Source organism: Bos indicus, chromosome 9, assembly GCF_029378745.1.
Source record: "Bos indicus isolate NIAB-ARS_2022 breed Sahiwal x Tharparkar chromosome 9, NIAB-ARS_B.indTharparkar_mat_pri_1.0, whole genome shotgun sequence".
Classification (NCBI taxonomy): Eukaryota; Metazoa; Chordata; class Mammalia; order Artiodactyla; family Bovidae; genus Bos; species Bos indicus.
Window position 1 is genome coordinate 67,737,100 of NC_091768.1, and position 19,291 is coordinate 67,756,390.

Genomic DNA, 19,291 nt, shown 5'->3' on the forward strand with positions numbered 1-19,291 from the left:
TCAGATTATTTGGTTTGGATGTAGTGGGTGAATTTTTTGTGACAGTAAGCCAGTGCTTATTATGCATGGGGGACTCTAGTAGAAATGCAATATTTTGTACTAATTGCTAACGGAACGATCTGTAATTTTAGCTGCATGATTTGCCCCTTATATGTGCCCAGCTATAACAATCTGAATTTAGTACTGCATTTGTTAATATTAGACACAAATTTATCCTGACACTTTCATAGGCAAAGCCTCAGAAACATTTAGTCATGTAAAATATAATCATAGTCTTAAAATATTTGCTTTTTGCTCCCATGCATTTCAGGCAGAGTCTCATTTTATAACTTATCTCTATTGCTTAACAGGAGAATGGTTTGGAGAGGTTCCTTGGGAATCTTGATTATATGATAGGTGTTATGAGTAGTTACTGCACCCTTATCAAAGAACAGTGTTTATGTAATGTGAATATTCCTTGTCTCTATACACACTTCAGATCTTCCCTATCATACTGAATTAAATGTGGTTTTAATTTGCATCCCATTTCCAGTGTTTGTTGCCAGACATTTCAGACTTTTTGAGGACAAATGAAAGTAGCTTGTGGTGTAAGTTAAATATTTTGTGTCAGGATAAAATTAGCAAACCATTATGTAAAGGGCACGTTTCCCCATGTGTTTGTCTTATAACTGCATGAACTAGACTTGTACAGAAGCTTTGAAAAAACCCCATAGCTGTCGTATTCATAAGTCTTTCTGACCCATTTGGATATGTGTTAGTATATTACTTGGAGCATACTATAAAACTTAGCCTTCACTTATGGAAATGTGCTTGTACTTTGTTCCCCCAAAAGCAAATACAGAGAGCATAAGACATAGTGTAATAATAGACCTTTGGACACAGAGACATAAAATGGAATTATGAGTCCTTGAAAGAGCAATTAAATACATTTTCATTTCAACAACAGAAGATGAGGAACCAAAACAGATGGACAGGGGGTAGAATAAATGAGAGAAAAATCCGTATTCATCATGCCTCTTGGCATTCTAGTTCACCAATTTAGTCTGCAGTGTTTTACAGTAAATCAGATCTAGTTCTGCATTCCAGCCCCTGATTTATGCTTGTATGAAGTAAAAACTGAAATTACTGAGAAAACTTTCCCCTGGAAGTTTCTGGAACCATCAGTGAGGAGCCTCAAGCCATACCATTATCAATGAGCTGACTCAATTCCTCTTAGCAATGGGTAGGTTATAAATTCTAAATAAGTTAGAGAAAGAACTAGCAATGTATTCTGAAGAACACCCTACCCTAAAAAGCATAGTGAAATGTCATATTATCAAGTATCTTTCAAGATCTTGAAAGTGAAAAAGAGCACCCTGCTTGCTTCTATCCTGAGAACATCTGCCCAAAATACGTGTTCACTAGAGGTTGAATGGGACTTTTAAAATGGTGATAACTCTGTGATCTTCTCCAAAATATTTTTTTCCCTCCTTTCACAAAGATAGTAGTAAACAAATATTTGTTGATTGCTTACTATGTGCAAGACACTTTCTTAGGCACTGTGACTGAAGCTGATTAAGGTCCCTTCTCTGGTGATAGAGAAACAATATAAAAATGCCTAAAATGAAAAGATAGCTTATACATGCATGAGTGTTAAGATAATAAGACAAAGGGAATACAATAGTGATGTGTGAGGACAGTAATTTCAGAGTCATCAGGGCTGACTCCTCCAAGGAAGTAACACTTGAGCCCTGGCCCTGATTCTCCAGGAGTCACATAGGTGAAGATGAAGAAAGAAGTGTTCTTGACAGAGGAGACAGCAAGTAAAATGACCTCTTTCTTCCAAACCCTATCTCCCTTTAGGATAGAGAATCTGTAGTTTGTCATCTGGCCCAGTGGTTCTAAACTCTGCTATAGGATAGAATCATCGGGTATCTTTTAAATGTACTGATGCCTGGGCCTTACCACAAACCCATCAAATCAGAGTCTCTGGAGGTGGCTAGGGGAAACACTAGACATCTGTATTTTTGTAAATGGCCACGATTCGAATATGCAGCAAGATGGAGAGCCACTGACCCACAGCAATGCATCTCAAACATTAACATGCAGAGATCACATGGGAATCTTTCTGAAATGCAGATTCTGATTCACTGGATCTGGGATGGGGCCCAAGATCCTAATAAGCTCCCAGGTGATGTGATACAAGTAGTTATCCAACGTGTGGTGCCCAGAACCAAAGAATTAATATTCACCTGGAAGCTTGTTAGAAAACACATGCTTAGTCAGAGAATCAGAAACCAGACCATTCAATCACCTCTCAAATCAGAAATGCTAGGGGTATGGCCCAGCCTTCTGTGATTTAAGAAAGCCCTTCAGCTGCCTCTGAAACCCATTCAAGTTTGAGGACTAAACTGGGTCTTGGTGTTCAGACAGAGTCAATTTGGTACCTAACTGTGTTCCATGATTGGTTCTCGTTTACAGGCCTGTTGAAACTTCTCAAGCACTTACCATTGAGCTGAGGGCTTGAGGCCGCAGCCTTCTCTTCCTTTTACTTAGTTTCCATTTAAAGCAAATCCTCTCTCATTCTGGGTAGAAGAGAAAGAGATCCAGCTCTAGTTTGTCAGACCTCACTTCTTGCTTCCAAAGCCTCTGTGTTCACTCAGCTTGCCAGGCACCAGGAGCTTAGAGCACCCTGCAGGTGACGTTCCACATTTACCGGCGTCACCTGCAAAGAGCTGATACATTATAGCCCTGCTAGGGCAGTTTAGTCCCTGTGAAGGGATATTGTGACTCATGTCTAACTGCCATCCTATCAAAAAATCACTCTCTGTACCACTTCTTTGTTTACAAGCATCAGTTAATGGTTTTCTCTCCATTGGGCAGCTCAAGGGAGTTTAGTTTAGAGAACTAATTGAATCCTTGCCAGTTTGGGGCATGAGGCAAAGCAGCTCCAGATCTCAGTATTTTTCATGGTATGTATTTTCCTCTCTTTTAACATGTGTGTAGTTTTGATACCTCCATATGCAGAATGTAAGCTAGAAATTGTATCTATATGCTGATCGCTTATGGTGAACAATGTCAGATTCGTGATCTCCAAAGAAGATCTGGCTTCAAGATCAGGGATCAGGCTTGATCACTCAAGATCTTTTGTATAGACAGAGTTTTATTAAAGTATAAAAAGGGACAGAGAAAGCTTCTGACATAGACATCAAAAGGGGTATGGAGAGTGCCCCACTTGCTAGTCTTAGCAAGAGAACTATATACTTTTTCAGTTGATTATTACAGTAAATCAAAAGAATGTCTCAGGATTTTAAGGGTCTTACCAGACCCACTCCAACAATATACAATTTAAGATAACAGGATTAGAACTAACAATAGAAAGATCTTCCCAGACCCATTCCCACAATTTACATTTTAAGATGACAGGATTAGTCAGAAGATTCTCAAGAAGGAAAAACATGTCCTCAAGCAGGCTACATTGTTGTTATATAATCACTGGTACAAAGTTTAAGGAAAAACGTCCTTGAGCAAGATGAGTTGTTTTGTTATACAATCATCAGCTCTGGGCTTAAAGAAAAAAACATTTGTCATTTTCTCCTCCTCAAGATCCCCAGACCCCTTTCTCCTCAGGGACCCTGGACTTCTTATCAACCTACCTAAGAACTGACTCTCTCAATACATGGATACATATCATACATATGGTAGCACATGCTTCTTGGCATGGAGAAGCTACACCTCATTTCTCCGATGGGCAAAGAGTGAAAAAAAAAATTGAACTAAAAATCCAAACTGAATAGGTACATTTTATAGTCTCCAAAAGAATCAACATATTTTAATTTTAGAAATTGTACTATTTATGAGTTAGTGTGATAGTGGTGAAGAAACTTTTTTTTTCTTTCTACTACCATCCAGACCCCTTCCACCCATACCAACTTTGAATAGTTCCTCTTTCTAATCATTGAAAAAATACATAGGTGAACACTAGCACTCTTTGCTACTTCAAGAATAACATTTTCCTGACTTTCGGCAGTTATTTATCCACAAGACAGGGTTAGGTTAATCATCAAAGTAGAAATCTGTGGGACTGCATCCAGTCGTGAGTGATAATGCACTGAGTGACTAAAGAGGAGTAGTTGGCAAATACGTAAGTAAGTAAGTGAATAAGTAAGTAAATAAATAGATTTCATCAGGAGGGGAAATAAAACCACAAATTTTAAAGAGAAAAGTTCTTTTGACTTGTTAAAAAAACTCCTTATCAATAGAAGTTAAGCTAAAGAGTCATACAGTTTTTGCATATTTAACACATGAAGTATGTGGAGACCCAATTCCTACAGATTCTCCACAGCTCTATCTAAGGGACCAATCTATACATTTTTAGATTCCAAAGCATATTTTATTCCCAGTTACAGATTTTCTGTACACTGATCAGGTGGCATTTCTGGGGTATTTATAAATGCTGTATTCCAGGTCTTACATCTTCTTTAATACTTAGGCAATGCACTCATTTCCTCTCAAAATCCATTGGCTCCTCTTCTCTGGTTCCTCAGTTTATATCATCATCCACATCTCAGGTTCTGGGTGACAAACATGTCTGCTCTTTTGTTGTTGTTTTCATCTTTTAAAAGTGTTAATTATCTGAGATGAGAAACATCATCTTTCTCAGAAGGATACTTAGCCCATAAAATATTTCATAGCTGAAATCTTTGCACATCTGTCTGGGATGCTTAGCAGAAGTCAATATTCTTTGCCATTTCCCTTTCACAGTTTGTGGAGATGAATGCACCGGCCTTCTTCTCGGTGACTTGGCTCGCCTGGAGCAGATGGCCACAAGCATCAACCTCACTGGCCCACTGCCCGCTCCATATAAAATTCTGTATGGCCTTGAAAATATGACTCAGGAACTCAAGGTAGGTTGGAGCGGTAACAGCAAAAGTTGGGATAAAAGATGACAGAAGCTTCCCCAGGGGGAATTGCCCTAATTGGTAAATGCACTTCCCACTGTCCCAAATTAAGGCAGGCTACTGTTAGAGAAATTCAGAGGCTTTCTAAACCAATGTTTTTCAAACTTGAGAACTACAATTTACTGATTGGTCTTAAGGGAAAAGAGGCTCATGTACCCTCAGTGTTTGGCCTAAATCAATTTTATTATGTTCGTTAAATATGTGCAAACATAAAATCAGATATGAACTCCTTATACTTAATAGCTCTATAAAATCAAAACAAATTAATTCTTTCAAAAGTCTTAAAAACCAATGAAATTCAAATTAAAAACATTAATATAAAGTAACATGATTTTTGCTGAATGCAAATTGCTACTTACAACAAGAGTATGATACTGACTACTTCCATGCAGGTTCTTTCATCAGCATGTGACATGTGGTAACTCAATTCTACCTTTCCACAATTTGAACTAGAGAATTCCTTGTGAGAGGACCTGAAATGACATTTGGCATCATTTGACAAGTTTGCATGATTTATATGCTCAGTCTGCCCTGTGATCAAACAGGCATGCAAATGTAGGTGCTGAGATCTGGTGGTTGTGTGAATCTCTCAGGTTCCCAACTGAGGTTCCAGAAATGCTTTCATTAACATTTAAGTGTACTATCAAAATGAAAACACAAGGTGAAAATTTTGTACTGGAGAATGAGGAGATATTTGAAAGTACTTCAACAGGAACTATTTTTGTTGCAGAGGAAACCCCATTCTAAGACACTAACTACTTTCAGTAGTTAATGAGATAAGGCAGAAATGTTAAGGAAATTGAGGTTGTTTCATCTGATTTTAAAAAAAAGATGAAAGGTAACAACTTATATACTATCGAAAGTCTGGAATGCCCAGTATTGTACTTGGTTCTCTGAGGGTTTCACAACCCCTAATGCATGCAGTACTACCTTTAGGAAGGTTAGGGTCTAAATGGTTTAAAAAAATAATTAAACAATTAGCAAAACTATTACCATGAGCTTTATAGGCATTTGACATACAGTAGTAGTCAAGATCGGAGAAATAGATAAGATCCAGAGTAAGCAGGGAAAATATATCATTAATGAAAGTGTAATTTGTTTTAGAACTTGAAAGATAGAAACAATTTCAACAAGCAGAGAATTATTGGTAAGACTGGAGGAGAAAGTCTAAGATTTATTCATTAGGCACTGGCAGACACTCTTCTAGGAAATACATTCTTTAATTCAGACCACAGCTTTTAAAGTAAGTATTATTATCCCTATTTACTAGAAGAAGAAACTAATCATAATGATAGCAAGAATAGGTAGCATGTATTGATGAGTATATCTGTGCTAGGCAATTGACTAAAGTCTTACATGAATTATCACACATAGACTGCCAAAAATCCAAGAAGTAGGAAAGGAGTAATGTATTATCTACATCTTTCTCACATAGTCAAGCAGGGACACTGAGTCATAGAGAAGTTTCAAGTGCAGCAAAAGGTCACATGGTTGCTAGGTACAGAGCTGAGATCTGAAAAGAGTCAGTGTAACTGTACGGCCTGAGACAATGACACCCCCTTTACACAGCTCAGAGGGGAAACAGCTCAGTCCACCATTGGTGAGATCTCTCTGACGCCCAGCCCATCCATACATACTCTTGCCTCTGAATCTACGAGAGCCATGTGCACAGAGGCAGAAATGTGAATGAGCAAGATCTGTCTTGGAGACATTAGAAGTCAGGTCTGCTAGTGAAAGATAAGACTGGAGGCTTTAGTGAGGCTGGGTGGTATGAAGGACAACTTTGAAAGCCAGGCAGAGGAATCTGAGTTTACTTTAGAGGCCTAGCATTCAGGAATACAAAGAGTTCTAATAAAGAAACTGCTGACCAGTTATTATATATGGGAAGAACACAAAGACAGAAAATTGAGCTAGAGAAGCAAATGCTTCAGTGGGACATAAAAAAATTTAAAGTAATAACTTATGCAATGAATGAATTTCTGAAGGGCCCTCTGAAAGACATTCCAATCTGTAGACCTCAACCAAGCCAGAGGGTTCAATTACCTGTTTCCTTATGGCTGGGTGTTGGTGAGAATTATTTGATTTTCCTTAAATTCCAGTCTTTCTTGGTTCTGTGTTCCTCTTCCATTGTTTAATATCTGGAATCTCATTTTAATATTATAAATCATTAAGCAAGTTAGATATACCCTTTGTTTGGTTCCTTTAACTGTGTCAGTGCTCCCTGGGTTCCAGTCACAGATGACCTGGAACACACATGTGATAGAACAAAGCTGGATTCACTAACTTGATGCCACAAAGGACACTGCACAGCATGTGGGGTTTGGGTGTGTCTCAGTAACAGGGCATTAAGAATCACTCAGAGTATTGGGGTTTATGCTAAGGAATTGGGGAGCAGTTTCAAGGAAACAGAGGTTTGTATTGGATTGGGTGCTCATAGGAAGTGGAAATAATTCTGTAATTAAGTATTCTAATGAATCTTATCTAGAAGGAAGGAAGAAAAAGAGAAGTTAAAGCTACAGTTAGTGAGGAAGCAGTGGTCACTCATATTAGCCAGAAAATGGGATTCAGGGTATTTTTGTGATCTGCACAGAGACCATGATTTTATCTGCGTTTAGACAAGATTATGGAGTGGTCTCATTTTTTGTTTCATTCATCACTGTCACAGAGTGATCCCATCTACTGTTAGTGTTGTGAGATTGATAATGTTCAGTAGGAGGGAAAATGTACCAGCTGTGAGTACCAGGCCAGCTCCTACAACACTGACACCATGCAGTTAGTTAGCGCCCAGCCAGGTCCTCTGTCAGGGCTCCTGTCCTCAAAGAAAGAAGTGAGAAGCCTATAAACTGTATCTCGGTGACTAATATAGGGGCCTTAAAGATTCAGACACGGCTCATCTTGACTCTGCTTCTTACTGGCTATGCGATCTTGTATATGCTTTTAGGTCTCTTCAAGCCACAGTTTTCTGCCTACAAAATGAAGTAGCATTTTTATCTCACAGAGCTGTTGTAAGAACTAAATGAAACAACGCAAAACAAAAAGACCTGGCACGTAGTAATGTCTTAGACCGCAGCAGTTTGTGTTATTTGCCAGGTTATTCTGCACAGTGCTTTGTGTATAAGTGCCCAGTTGAAATAGTTCCTCTCTTCTTTGAAGGTGAGAAGGCTAAGTTCTTTGTATATAAAGGAAAAATGTGTTCTGTTAAATGTTCAACCTATGATCACTGCAAGACCATTTACTCAAAATCGTATGGAATGAAATCTCTTTCAGAATTTGCTCTCACCTCAGCGGGCCCCAGAGAGGCTCATTCAGTTGGCAGAAGGCAATCTGAACATGCTGGTGACAGAAATGAATGAACTTCTGACCAGGGTAAGTTGGCAAAATCATGCTTCTTCTTAAAGCAGACAGATTATATATAATTAAGGAAAATTACTTCAAATTTCTGAAATGCAAATCTTGTTCTTCCTAAATCCAAATTTGGTGCATGAAATCGATGTATTTTTGACTTGCTACTTCTGCCTCAGATAAAATCTGAGAACCCAGTACCACAAGAAAAGACTGGGATTCAGACTTGGGAAGTATCAAGGCCAATGTTTAGAAATATCAGGATGACAGTATATTTTGCGAACTCTATCCACTAGCTTCCACAGATTCTGGATTCCCAAATCCCTGTCTCTGACTACATAAGGAAAAAGATAAGCAAATGAAAATAGTTGTAGTCTCTTTGATTTTATCATGGGATATTTGTATTTGTATATTAATAGAAATACAGTCTAAATCTATATTGCCCCCCAAAAGAGGAAATCTTTATCAAGAAAATCCAAAGCACTTAAGACACTTTTTAGAGTCAGAATGCAAATCCATGTTGTGTTTATCAGACTTTTTAAGATGTTGGGAGTTTTAAATTTTCAAAACTGCAGGAAGGTTAAGGTTCTTTTCCCTTGTAGAGAATGAAGAAAACAGCATAAAGTTCGCCATCTTGTGGCCAGAAAAATGCATGAACTGGAAAACTGGCCTGGAATTTAGGGGTCCAGTTTGATTCTCAAAGAACTTTAAATGACAAAAAATATTGGAGCTAGAAGGTTCTTGCAGATTATCTAGTCCGTTTTTTAAAGAAGAAATCCCTCAGGCCATAATACCAAAATGACTTATGAATGGCTGTATTCAAGGACCTCAGGAGGACCTAGCTTATGGATTCTAACAGTTGCAATGCCATTTCCACCTAACCTGCTGCTGGCTTATTAGAATTTCCACAGGGAAATCAAATGGAATTCTCAGCACATGATGCTGAACAATGGCCCTCAGGTTACAAACAGCCTACTAAACACTTTTTCAGGATTTCTTCCCAGTGATGTGGAATGTACAAATACAAAATTTCTTGACAAACGTACTTAGATATTAGATTAGTGAGTCCATTTATCTCATATCAATTTAATATTTTGCAATTTTATGTTTGTTCTGTGAATACATTAATAAGAACTTTTAAGCGGATCATGCGAAAGTAATCTCGGTCAACAGGCACACACGAATGTTCCCCACATACAAAGCCCAAGCTAAGTGTTGGCAGGTGACAGATAAAAACGAGGCCCAGTCTGTCTTCAAGGAGCTTGTAGTCTTGTGTGTGTGTGTACATAAGCATTTAAGTGTGGAGACAAGTGCAAATAAATATGTAATACAGCATGAAATAAAAGAATGTAACAGAAGTACACATAAATGGATTAATTTAGTCTTGTTAAGGGTTATTAGGGGAAAATTCCATGGAACAGTGGCATTTCATTCACTAATTCATTTAATTAATTCTTCCTAAGGATTGAATATGTTCTGGATACTATAACAGAATGACAGACACTGGGAAAAGAGGTATAAGCAAATGTTGTTGCTGTCATTGAGCTGATTACAGCCAAATGATCTGAGCCTTTATTATTACTATTCCTTTGTTATTTCTTAACCTACATCCTTTCATCTTCCCAGAAGCCTCTCCCATACTAAATTTCTTAAAATGGACTTAGTATTTTTGAGTAGTGTAAAGCAAAATTGACTGGAAAATACTGAGATTTCCCATATGCTCCCCTGCCCCAAGATACAAATAGCCTCCCACATGATCAACTTCCCCCCACAGAGTGATACATTTGTTACAACAGATAAATCTACACTGACAAATCATTATCACTCAAAATCATAGTTTTAGGGTTCACTCTTGGTGTTGTACAATCTATAGATATTGACAAATGTTTAATGACATGTCTCCACCTTTATAGTGTCATTTAGAGTACTTTTATGGCTCTAAAAGTCCCCCATGCTCTGCCTTTTCACCTCTCCGTCCTCCTTAACCCCTGGCAACCACTGCTCTTTTTACTGTCTCTGTATATCATATAGTTAGAATTATACAGTATGTAACCTTTCCAGATTGATTTCTTTCATTTAGTAGTATACATTGAAGTTTCATTCATGTCTTTTGGTGTCTTGATAGCTCATTTCTTTTTAGTGGTGAGTAGTGTTCCATTTTCTGGATGTACCAAGTTTATTTATCCATTCACCTACTGAAGGACACCTTGGTTGCTTCTAAGCTTTGGCAATATTTGAGTAAAGCTGCTATTAGCATCCAAATATATGTTTTCAATTTATTTGTGTAAAAACCAAAGAATGCAATTGCTCTATCATATGGTAAGAGTATGTTTAGTTTTGCAAGAAATCACCAAACTGTCTTCCAGAGTGGCTGTACCATTTTGCATTTCCCAGCAGCAATGAGTAAGAGTTCCTATTGCTCTGCATCCTCACCAGCATTTGGTGGTGTCAGTGTTTTGAATTTTGGCCATTCTAATAGGTGTATGCTGGGAAAGTCTGAGGGCAGGAGAGAAGGGATTGTCAAAGGATGGTGGGATACCATCACCAACGCAATGGACATGAGTTAGAGCGTATTCCCAGAAACAGTGAAAGACAGGGAAGCCTGGCGAGCCACAGTCTGCCCAAGAGTCAGACACTACTTCGCAACTAAACAACAACAACAGCAGGTGTATAGTAGTATCTCAACTTATATTAATTTACAATTCCCTAAGGACAGACGATGTTGAGCACTTTTACATGCTTACTTGCCATCTGTATAGCTTCTTTGGTGTGATGTCTATTCAGGTCTTGCTGTAGGTTGAATGCATGTATCCTCTCCACAATTCCTATGTTGAAATCCTAAACCTCCCCCGCCTCAAGGTAATGATATTAGGAAGTGAGGCTGTTGGAAGGAAATAGGTCACTAAGGCAGAGCCTTCATGAAGGGAATTCAGTTCAGTTCAGTCGCTCAGTCGTGTCCAACTCTTTGCGACCCCATGAATCCCAGCTCACCAGGCCTCCCTGTCCATCACCAACTCCCGGAGTTCACACAAACCCATGTGCATCAAGTCAGTGATGCCATCCAGCCATCTCATCCTCTGTTGTCCCCTTCTCCTCCTGCCCCCAATCCCTCCCAGCATCAGAGTCTTTTCCAATGACTCAACTCTTCACATAAGGTGGCCAAAGTATTGGAGTTTCGGCCTCAGCATCAGTCCTTCCAATGAACACCCAGGACTGATCTCCTTTAGAATGGACTGGTTGGATCTCCTTGCAGTCCAAGGGACTCTCAAGAGTCTTCTCCAGCACCACATTTCAAAAGCATCAATTCTTTGGTGCTCAACTTTCTTCACAGTCCAACTCTCACATCCATACATGACCACTGGAAAAACCATAGCCTTGACTAGACGGACCTTTGTTGGCAAAGTAATACCTCTGCTTTTTAATACGCTATCTAGGTTGGTCATAACTGTCCTTCCAAGGAGTAAGCATCTTTTAATTTCCTGGCTGCAATCACCATATGCAGTGATTTTGGAGCCCAAAACAATAAAGTCTGACACTGTGTCCACTGTTTCTCCATCTATTTCCCATGAAGTGATGGGACCAGATGCCATGATCTTCGTTTTCTGAATGTTGAGCTTTAAGCCAGCTTTTTCACTCTCCTCTTTCACCTTCATCAAGAGGCTTTTTAGTTCCTCTTCACTTTCTGCCATAAGGGTGGTGTCATCTGCATATCTGAGGTGATTGATATTTCTCCTGGCAATCTTGATTCCAGCTTGTGCTTCTTCCAGCCCAACGTTTCTCATGATGTACTCTGCATAGAAGTTAAATAAGCAGGGTGACAATATACAGTCTTGACGTACTCCTTTTCCTATTTGGAACCAGTCTGTTGTTCCATGTCCAGTTCTAACTGTTGCCTCCTGACCTGCATATAGGTTTCTCAAGAGGCAGGTCAGGTGGTCTGGTATTCCCATCTCTTTCAGAATTTTCCACAGTTCACTGTGATCCACACAGTCAAAGGGTTTGGCATAGTCGATAATGCAGAAATAGATGTTTTTCTGGAACTCTCTTGTTTTTTTGATGATCCAGCGGATGTTGGCAATTTGATCTCTGGTTCCTCTGCCTTTTCTAAAACCAGCTTGAACATCTGGAAGTTCATGGTTCACGTATTACTGAAGCCTGGCTTGGAGAATTTTGTGTGTTACTTTAGTAGCATGTGAGATGAGTGCAACTGTGCAGTAGTTTGAGCATTCTTTGGCATTGCCTTTCTTTGGGATTGGAATGAAAACTGACCTTTTCCAGTCCTGTGGCCACTGCTGAGTTTTCCAAATTTGCTGGCATATTGAATGCAGCACTTTCACAGCATCATCTTTCAGGATTTGAAATAGCTCAACTGGAATTCCATCACCTCCACTAACTTTGTTTATAGTGATGCTTTCTAAGACCCACTTGACTTCACATGTCTGGCTCTAGGTTAGTGATCACACCATCGTGATTATCAGGGTGGTGAAGATCTTTTTCGTATAGTTCTATGTATTCTTGCCACCTCTTCTTAATATCTTCTGTTAGGTCCATATCATTTCTGTCCTTTATCGAGCCCATCTTTGCATGAAATGTTCCCTTGGTATCTCTAATTTTCTTGAAGAGATCTCTAGTCTTTCCCATCTGTTGTTTTCCTCTATTTCTTTGCATTGATTGCTGAGAAAGGCTTTCTATCTCTCCTTGCTATTCTTTGGAACTCTGCATTCAAATGGGAATATATTTCCTTTTCTCCTTTGCTTTTCACTTTTCTTCTTTTCACAGCCTTTTGTAAGGCCTCCTCAGACAGCCATTTTGCTTTTTTGCATTTCTTTTCCATGGGGATGGTCTTGATCCCTGTCTTCTATACAATGTCATGAACCTCCATCCATAGTTCTTCAGGCACTCTATCAGATCTAGTCCCTTAAATATATTTCTCACTTCCACTGTGTTATCATAAGGGATTTGATTTAGGTCATACCTGAATGGTCTAGTGGTTTCCCCTACTTTCTTCAGTTTAAGTCTGAATTTGGCAATAAGGAGTTCATGATCTGAGCCACAGTCAGCTCCTGTTCTTGTTTTTGCTGACTGTATAGAGCTCCTCCATCTCTGGCTGCAATTAGTCCCATATAAAAGGGGCCCCAATAAGATCCTTTGCCCTTTCCTGACCTTGTAAGCACAAAGTGAAAAGACACTACCTATGAGATGTTATTTTTGTATTTCTTGATCTCTAGGACTGTGAGAAAAAAACTTCTGTCATTTACAAGCCACCTAATGTGAGGTATTTTGTTATAGCAGCAGACTCTACCATCTGGGCTTCCCTGGTGGTTCAGTTGGTAAACAGTCTGCTTGCAATGTGGGAAACCCAGGTTCAATCCCTGAGTTGGGAAAATCCCCTAGAGAAGGGAATAGATAACCCTCCAGTATTCCTGCCTGGAGAATTCCATGGACAGGGAAGCCTGGTGGGCTACAATCCATGGAGTCGCAAAGAGTTGGACACGACTAAGTGACTAACATTTCACTTAAATGACTAAGACATGATTTTTCTAATTTTTTAATCAAGGTTTGTCATCATTAAGTGTTCCTTGTGTATTTTGGACAACAGTCTTTTATAAGATAACAGTCTGGGACTTGCCTCATCATTCTCTGGACAATATTCATCACAGTGAAAAGTTTTTAATTTTAATGAACCCCAGGATATCAGTTATTTCTTTGACTGATTGTTTTGGTAATATCTAAAATGTCATCACCATACCTAAAGTTATCTAAATTTTATACTATGTTATCTGGGAGTTTTATAATTTGCATTTTATATTTAGATCTATTATCCAATTTGAGTTAATTCTAATACTATTTTAAAACAAAATTTTTATTTTAAAACAGTTTTAGATTTACAGAAAAGTTATTGCAAAGATAGTACAGAGATTTCCCATATACTCCATACCCAGTTTCCTCTACTGTTAATATCTTAGTATGATGCATCTTTCACAACCAATGAACTAATATTGATTGATTATTATTATTAACTAAAGAGTCTACTTTATTCAGATTTCTTCACTTTTACTTAATGTCTTTGTATATTTCAGGATCCTATTCAGGACACTACATTACATTTAATCATCATGTCGTCTTAGACTGTGTCCTCTAGACTGTGACAGCTTCTTAGACTTTTCTGGTTTGTTGATAATTTTGACAGTTTTGACAAGTTCATGTATTTTGTATGATGTCCCTCCACTGGGGTGTTTGCCTTACGTTTTTCTCATGATTAGAATAGAGATATGGGTCTGTGTGGGAAAGACCACAGAGATAATGTATCATTTTATCATGTCATATTAAGAACCTATGTAATCAGTATGTCTTATTACTATTGGTGTTTATCTTGATCACCTGGCTGAGGTCATGTTTGCCAGATTTCTCCACTGGAAAGTATTCTTTTTCCCCATTTCCACACTTCAATACCATTTTTATCCACCCATTCTTCACATTTTGTAACTTGAAAAGCCTACAAATAAGACTTCTGTAAGTAAATATCTCCGTGATGAAGTGAGGATGGGGAAGAAATAAAAAGGAAATCCTCACTTATGAATTAACCTTGTCCCCACCAGAAAATCATGGAGACCTTCAATATTCAAGTCAAAATGATCAATTCTTTCCTTTCCTGTGGTCAAGCTGCACGATAATTAAAAGTTGTATTGATACCCATGGAATCATAACTAGAAGACTAAATGATGTAAATGTCCAATGTGTATGCCTGTGTTGTGCTTAACTGCTTAGTTGTGTCCAACTCTTTGTGACCCTATGGACACTGTAGCTCACCAGGCTCCTCTATCCATGGGGATTCTCCAGGCAAAAATACTGGAGGGGGTTGCCATGCCCTCCTGCAGGGGATCTTCCCAACGGCTGAATCTACCAATACCTTTATCTCACAGCCATGAATGATTCAGCAGTTGAGATCAGAATATGAGAAGTACAGGGGCCATGACTTCCTAGTATCTATGGCTGGGTTAGAGGAGACAGTGCCTTAAACTAGAACTGCATCTTGGAATTATGTGATGCCAGTCTCACTCCCAAATGTGATGTAATCAGTCCGATGCACAATATAAAGGGGCTCAGCAGTAAAAGGCTCCACCTGCAATGCAGGAGATGCAGGTTCGATTCCTGGGTTGGGAAGATCCCCTGGAGAAGGAAAGGGCAACCCACTCCAGTATTCTTGCCTGGGAAATCCCATAGACAGAGGAGCCTGGTGGGTTACTGTCCATGTGATTTCAAACAGTCAGATATGACTTACTGACTAAACAACAATAGTATGAACACCGGGACTTTCATGAGCTTCCAGATGATTCTGATGCCAGTCAAGATAGAAAACTATTGTCAGCCTAGAGTCATGTGGTGCTTACAGCTCCCTGTCCTATGGAAAGTGCTTTCACTGGTATAGTCAATCTTTTTGACAGTCCTCTCTGCTTTGTTATCTGACCAGTCGCTTTATGATTAATACACTTTAATTGTTAAAATATCTGGCGAGTCTGGTCCTGCATAGCTGGTATAAGCTGCCCTCTCTCCCTCAGGTGCTTATATATTTTGTGCTTATCTTTTTCATAATGCAATTAAGTTCTCTAATGGCAGGTGGGGGGTTTAGTCATTAAGTCATGTCCGACTCTTGCGACCTCCCATGGACTGTAGCCTGCCCAGTTCCTCTGTCCATGGGATTCTTCAGGCAAGAATACTGGAGTTGGTTGCCATTTCCTTCTCCAGGGGATCTTCCTGACCCAGGAATTGAACCCAGGTCTTCTGCCATTCAGGCAGATTCTTTACCCACTGAGCTACGAGGGAAGCCATTGCTAAAGAAAATAATGTTCCTTCCCAAAATTAATATGTTAAGCACTTATTGTATATAATGTACAAATATTATATAAGCAAATATTGTATAGTTATATATCTTTTAAATGTATTTTAATTTATTATCATTTTATTTCCCACTTGGAATGTAAGTTGCTTGAATATGGGAATCATGTGTAACATATTCATAACGTCAGACACTATGATCAGTATGGAATATTGAGATGCTTTTTGATGATAACTGTATGTACCTCTATTGCTACTGTCCTGACCTCCATCTTTCATTTCACAGCCAAGTTTTTTGAAAGACTTGGAGACAGCTCTGCTTTATCTCCTCACTTCCTGTAGTCTAGAGTTCCACTCCCAGCTTGCTCCCAAAACTGTTTTGACAAGGTAATCAATGGCAAGCTGGTCACTAAATCCAGCGGAAGCTTTATTTTACTTGAACTTCCTACTGCAATTGCCACTTTTGACCCTATATTCCTTCTTAACACACTCTCCTCTCTCTGCCTTTATCTTATTCTCAGACATTTCATTCTACCACAGAGCTTTTCTGCACGGGTTTTCTTTTGTTGTTGTTTAATCTTTAAGTCATGTCCAACTCTGAGACCCCATGGACTGTAGCTTGCCAGGCTCCTCTGTCCATGCGATTTCCCAGGCAAGAATATTTGGAGTGGGTTGCCATTTCCTTCTCCAGAGGATCTATCCAACCCAGGAATCGAACCTGCTTCTTCTGCTTTGGCAGGCAGGTTCTTTACCTCTAAGCCACCAGAGAAGCTATGTTTTCTTTAACCTTGAACTAAACCTCAGCTCATCCAAGTCTACAGTGAGCCTTCTGTGATATTCCAGGTGTGATGGGATTCCTCTTATAACTGTGTTATACCACTGTGCTTTTTCTTCAGTTCGTGATTATAAATTTATTTCCATGATCATTAAACAAATAACTCTGTACCCCGCCAGCTCCAAAAAGTTTAAGTTGCCAATGTTTTTTCATTTCTACTATTATATTTAAGAGAGAGAGAGAGATAACGTATAACAAATCATACTTATTTGGAACTTTCAAAACTGACACCTGAAATATTTAAGGAGAAATTTCACATAGAACTGACTTATTTTTCCCCAGGGTCAGTTGACCGTCTCTGTCCTTGGGCACTGTCTCTCCTAGTAGCTTGTCCTGGCACTTCACTGACCCTTGGATATACAGAACCAGTAGTATCTGAAGATGACCCTTGAAAATATCATGTAAATGATTAGATCTGAAATTTAATTTCAGCAGGAAACTGTGTAAGCCTGGAAATGCAAAGGAGGATGGCAACTAAGCAATGTTGTCTGTTCAGTAGTTAGATTTGCTCCATTAGATTCTAGTTTTAACATAAAGAAGGCAGAAAATGAAAGACACTAGTAATATCCAACCAAGAAAATTATGTGCAGGTTTCAAGAGGCACAGTGAGAACTGCTTGAGCTAAAGCAAGAAAGTAACAGCTACATTGTTCAGAAGTAAATGACTGTGTGTCTAATGGTAATGCGTGCTGCCTGGATATAAATACTCTAAAAAAAAAAACACACACGAAACAACCATAAAGAAAATAGAAGAAAAAGGAAAAAATACCTAGTTGAGTGAACTTAAATGTAAAAAGATAATCAAAGGAAAGAGAAATACTTGCAAAGTAGTGTATAAGGCATCATTTACAAAGGAACACTGGAAAAATTGTAGAACAGAGGTAAGAGAATGTAAAAATAAGAAAGTCTAATGTAGAGAATGAAAGGAAGATTGTACATATTAGGGTAAATGAGAAGACATTTGTCAGATACTCGGGAACAAGATAATAGTGAGTAAGGAGGAAGCTGACTAAGGGATGGGAATGATAATTTAATAAAATGCAAGAAGAGCCAAACGGAATCGGGCAGATAGCTCCTATCATGTGGTAGTTAGCATTCATCTGTCACATTATCAATGGCCTGTCCTGGAGGAAACTGATTTTTGTGAATTCCACTTTTACAGTCTAGCACCACTACCCATAGATGGTAATATATTTGTCATTGGCTCCCTTTATGGAGTCTCTCCTGGGTGGGTTTTGACAAGGTGACTCTTCAACTTAATTACTGGGTAATGAAACATGATTTTTAAAAGTGTATCTACGTGGTGTTCTGATATGGATTTTTCAAATATGTTAATTTACTAAAGCCTAAGGCCTCCCAGGTGGCACTAGTAGTAAAGAACACGCCAGCCAATGCAGGAGACGTAAGAGACACAGGTTCGATTCCTGGGTCGGGAAGATCCCCTGGAGTAGGAAATTGCAACCCACTCCAGTACTGTTGTCTAGAGAATCCCCTGGACAGAGGAGCCTGGTGGGCTACAGTCCGTGGGGTTGCAGAGTCAGACACAGCTGAGTGACTAAATACACACAAAACTTATGCACTTAAAGTATTGCAAAAGCTGGAGCCATGTCCCTCCTCCCACCCAGAATACTTAACTGCTTCATGTGTCTTCTCTGTCCTCCTGGATGTTAGCCAAACAGAAGTCAGTGTTTGATACTGACAGAATACACGGCTATGAGACAGAAAATGTATGTCTCATCCCCAGTTCCCTGCGTATGTGTGAGTTCAGATAAGTCACTTAACCTCTTCATAACCTTCCTCCTCACCAGTGTGAAAATAGGGATCATGCCTTCTAGTGGGAGGCTTCCCAGGTGGCACTAGTGGTAAAGAACCTGCCTGCCAATGCAGGAGACATAAGAGATGTGGGTTCGATACCTGGGTCAGGAAGATCCCCTGAAGGAGGGCATGGCAACCCATTCCAGTATTCTTGCCTGGAGAATCCCATGGACAGAGGAGCCTTTTGGGCTATAGTCCACAGGGTCACACAGAGTTAGATACGACTAAAGCAACCTAGCACGTACGCCCTCTATGGATCTCTAAAGGCAGGAAGAGTAAACGACATGCAAGAGAGTACTGTCAGCCCTTCTGAACATGCGTATCAACGTGGGTATAGCTGAAGCAGGCTGTGGAACCCACCTCTTAGATGCCATAAGTCAGTGCCTTTTGGTGCCAGGAATCTCAAATCCCCTCCTCTCCTGAAATACAGCCAAGAGGGAAGCCTGTCTTCTTCCTACTGTGCTGGCCATAAAGATTTCTGCCCACCTCCAAGCTTTACCTTCACAAGCATGGTATTTGGTGTG

At 39.3% G+C, this 19,291-nt stretch overlaps 1 protein-coding gene across 2 annotated transcripts in view; it reads left to right on the top strand.

Moving 5' to 3' along the window:
* LAMA2 (laminin subunit alpha 2) overlaps positions 1-19,291 on the top strand; it is a 694,677-nt gene that overhangs the window by 520,111 nt on the left and 155,275 nt on the right. For both annotated transcript variants that reach the window (XM_070795552.1, XM_070795553.1), the window contains exons 33-34: positions 4,744-4,886; positions 8,208-8,306. In XM_070795552.1, the coding sequence (XP_070651653.1) occupies positions 4,744-4,886; positions 8,208-8,306 (242 nt within the window). The remainder of the gene's footprint in view (positions 1-4,743; positions 4,887-8,207; positions 8,307-19,291) is intronic.